The 2,755-nt window shown below is 29.7% G+C and overlaps 1 protein-coding gene across 1 annotated transcript in view; it reads left to right on the forward strand.

Moving 5' to 3' along the window:
• Positions 1-208: 208 nt before the first annotated feature.
• Phum_PHUM530800 (restnoschisin precursor, putative) overlaps positions 209-2,755 on the forward strand; it is a gene marked incomplete at both ends in the record, with an annotated part of 5,013 nt that continues 2,466 nt past the window's right edge. The window contains 2 exons of the mRNA XM_002431448.1: positions 209-231; positions 299-530. Of these exons, the coding sequence (XP_002431493.1) occupies positions 209-231; positions 299-530 (255 nt within the window). The remainder of the gene's footprint in view (positions 232-298; positions 531-2,755) is intronic.

The following is a 2,755-nucleotide window of genomic DNA, read 5'->3' on the forward strand; positions in this document are numbered from 1 at the left end:
GGGGTGGGGGATGGGAGGGAGGTTTCTTCTTTAATAACGAAAGAAAATAATAATGATAAAAATGGCGGAATCGAATTTTTTTATTTTATTCGAAAATTAAGTAAATAAATAAATAAATGATGAAAAGTTTTTTTTTTAAAACCGTTTTTTCTTTTTTTTTTTTTGTAGGGGTGGGGGGGAATCTGGGGAGGAGGAGGAGGGAAGGGGAATGGGAGGAGAGAGGAAACGGAAGTACTTGGGGATAAATTAAATTTATTTATTCATTTATTAATTGTTTTTTTTTTTTGTTGTTTTTCAGAATTCGTCAAGAGAAAAATGGCGGAGCGTGGTGTCCGAAAGCACAGATCAGTAGCGAAATCCGCGAGTATCTCGAAGTCGATTTGGTTCGAGATCATTTGATCACGTGGACGGAAACGCAGGGAAGGTTCGGTAACGGTCAGGGACAAGAATACGCCGAATCATTTTTAATTGAATACTGGAGAAATTCATTAAACAAATGGTCTTCCTATAAAGATTCGAAACAACGAAAGGTAAGGGCTTTTACTATCGTTATCATCATCATCATCATCATCGTTGTTTAATACAGAAAACAAACAACGACAACGACAAACATATCAATTATGCCTCCGAACAAAAGAAATGAAAAAAAAGTTAAACAAACCGAAACGTGAAATAAGGAAATTGAAAAAATTTAACTGATGGTGGTGGTGGTGATGGGCGTGGAATAAGAAGAAAAAAAATTTCGAAATTCTGTCCGGTTGGATAAGATGAAGGGGGTTGAGGGATGGAGAGGGGTGGCGGAAGTTGGTGCAAGAAAAAAAAAATAAATGAAAGAACGGAAGGGGAAATAAAGAAAAAAAAAAAATAATAACAAAATAAGAAAAAAAAAAAAAAACAAGAAGGCTGTAAGTGACACATTTTAAAACGACAAAGTTTAACCTCAGAAAAAAAAAAAAAAAAAAATTGAAAAAAAGGTTTTGTTCGTAACAGAAAGAGGCCGAAGGTAAACAAAACAATTTCATTTTTTCATTTTTTCTTTCGGGGTATACAGGTTGAATCGATTTATCTTTTCCATTTCTTTCTCTTCTTCCTCCTCTTCTTCTTCTTTTTCTTATTCGAATGCTGCTAACGCAGCGTAGAATAAATTGAAAAAAAAAAAACAAAAAAAAACAAAAAAAAAAAAAAAAAAAAAAAAAAAAACGACTTCGAGTCGTCGGGCATAAACGAAATGAAAAAAAAGAAAATAAAAAATGACAATTCGGTTCCCGATTTTTTTTTTTTTTTTTTTTTTTATTCTATGGAAAAAGATAAACGCGCGGGAATGTGGTAGAAGAGAATGAGTGAGAGAGAGAAAGAATGTAGAAAAAAGCGTGGGGGAAAGGGGGAAATAAAAACATTTTTCATAAAAAATGATTTCTTATTATTTTTGCTTTTTTAAAAAAAAAAATATATATATATATATATATATATACGCAGAACGTATAAGAGAGTTCCGGAAATGTTTGTTCGATTAATACAAAAAAACTATTATTATTATTATTATTATTATTATTATTATTAATATTTTTTGCTTAACTGTAATAAAATAGAAAAAAAACTGGAGACACAGAAAGAGAAAGAGAGAGAGATAAAGGGCAAGAAAAAATGGTAAAAGAAGGTGAGAGGAACAGAAAGGGAAAGAATGGTAAAAAAAAAAAGCGAGAGAGAGAGAAACAGAAATAGAAAAAATGGTTTTAAAAAAAACAAAAAGATAGAGAAAGAGAAAGAATGGTAAAAAAAAAAAGCGAGAGAAAGAGAAACAAGAAAAATGGTGAAAAAAGCGAGAAATAGAGAAAGAGAATGGGAAAAAAGCGAGAGAAAGAAAGAGAATAGTAAAAAAAAGCGAGAAAGAAAGAAAAAGAGAAATAAAAAAGAAAAAATAGGAAGTAAGAAAGAGCAATAGAGAGAAACAGAAATAGAAAAAATGGTTAAAAAAAAAAAAACCAGAAAGAGAGAGAAACAGAAAGAGAAAGAATGTTTAAAAAAGTGAGAGAGAGAGAGAGGGAGAGAGAATGGTAAAAGAAAGCGAGAGAGAGAAATGAAAAAGAGGAAGTGGGAAGTAAGAAAGAAAAACATAAAGAATGTAAAAAAAAAAAGCGAGAGAGAAAGAGAGAATGGTAAAAGAAAATTAGGGAGAGAAAATGGTAAAAAAAAGCTAGAGAGAAAGAGAGAGAGAGAAATAAGAAAAGGAGTAGATAGTAAGTGAGAAAGAGAAAGAGAGAGAGAGAGATATATACAAATTCATTTATGTATATACACGATTGTGGTTGAAAAAGGTATATGAAAAAATCGTATATTTCATCATCACATTTTCCAATTTTGTTTTCCTTTTTTTTTTTTTGTTCAAACAACGCAAAATTGATTTTTACATGTTCCAAAACATGAAAAAAAATTATTTATTTATAAAATAAACTTTCGGGGTCTTTAATATTCGTTTAAAAAAGTATTTTTCAAAAGGAAAACTAGGAAGAAAAAAGGAAAAAGAAAAAAGTGGGGAGGAAAATTTTTTTTGTTTCAGGAAAAATATTAAATAACGATCTTAAATTACAAACTATTAAAAAAAAAAAAGGGATTAAAAATCTCCATGAACCTTTTTAACAGGGGGGTTAATTACATTTAATTATTGAAGTAATATAGATTTTTTTTTTTTTAATCGTTTTTCTTGTTTGTTGTTTGTAGTTTGTTGTTTTCGGCGGTTGTTTAGTTGAAAAACTTA

Source organism: Pediculus humanus, genomic scaffold (assembly GCF_000006295.1).
Source record: "Pediculus humanus corporis 1103172108287 genomic scaffold, whole genome shotgun sequence".
Lineage (NCBI taxonomy): Eukaryota > Metazoa > Arthropoda > Insecta > Psocodea > Pediculidae > Pediculus > Pediculus humanus.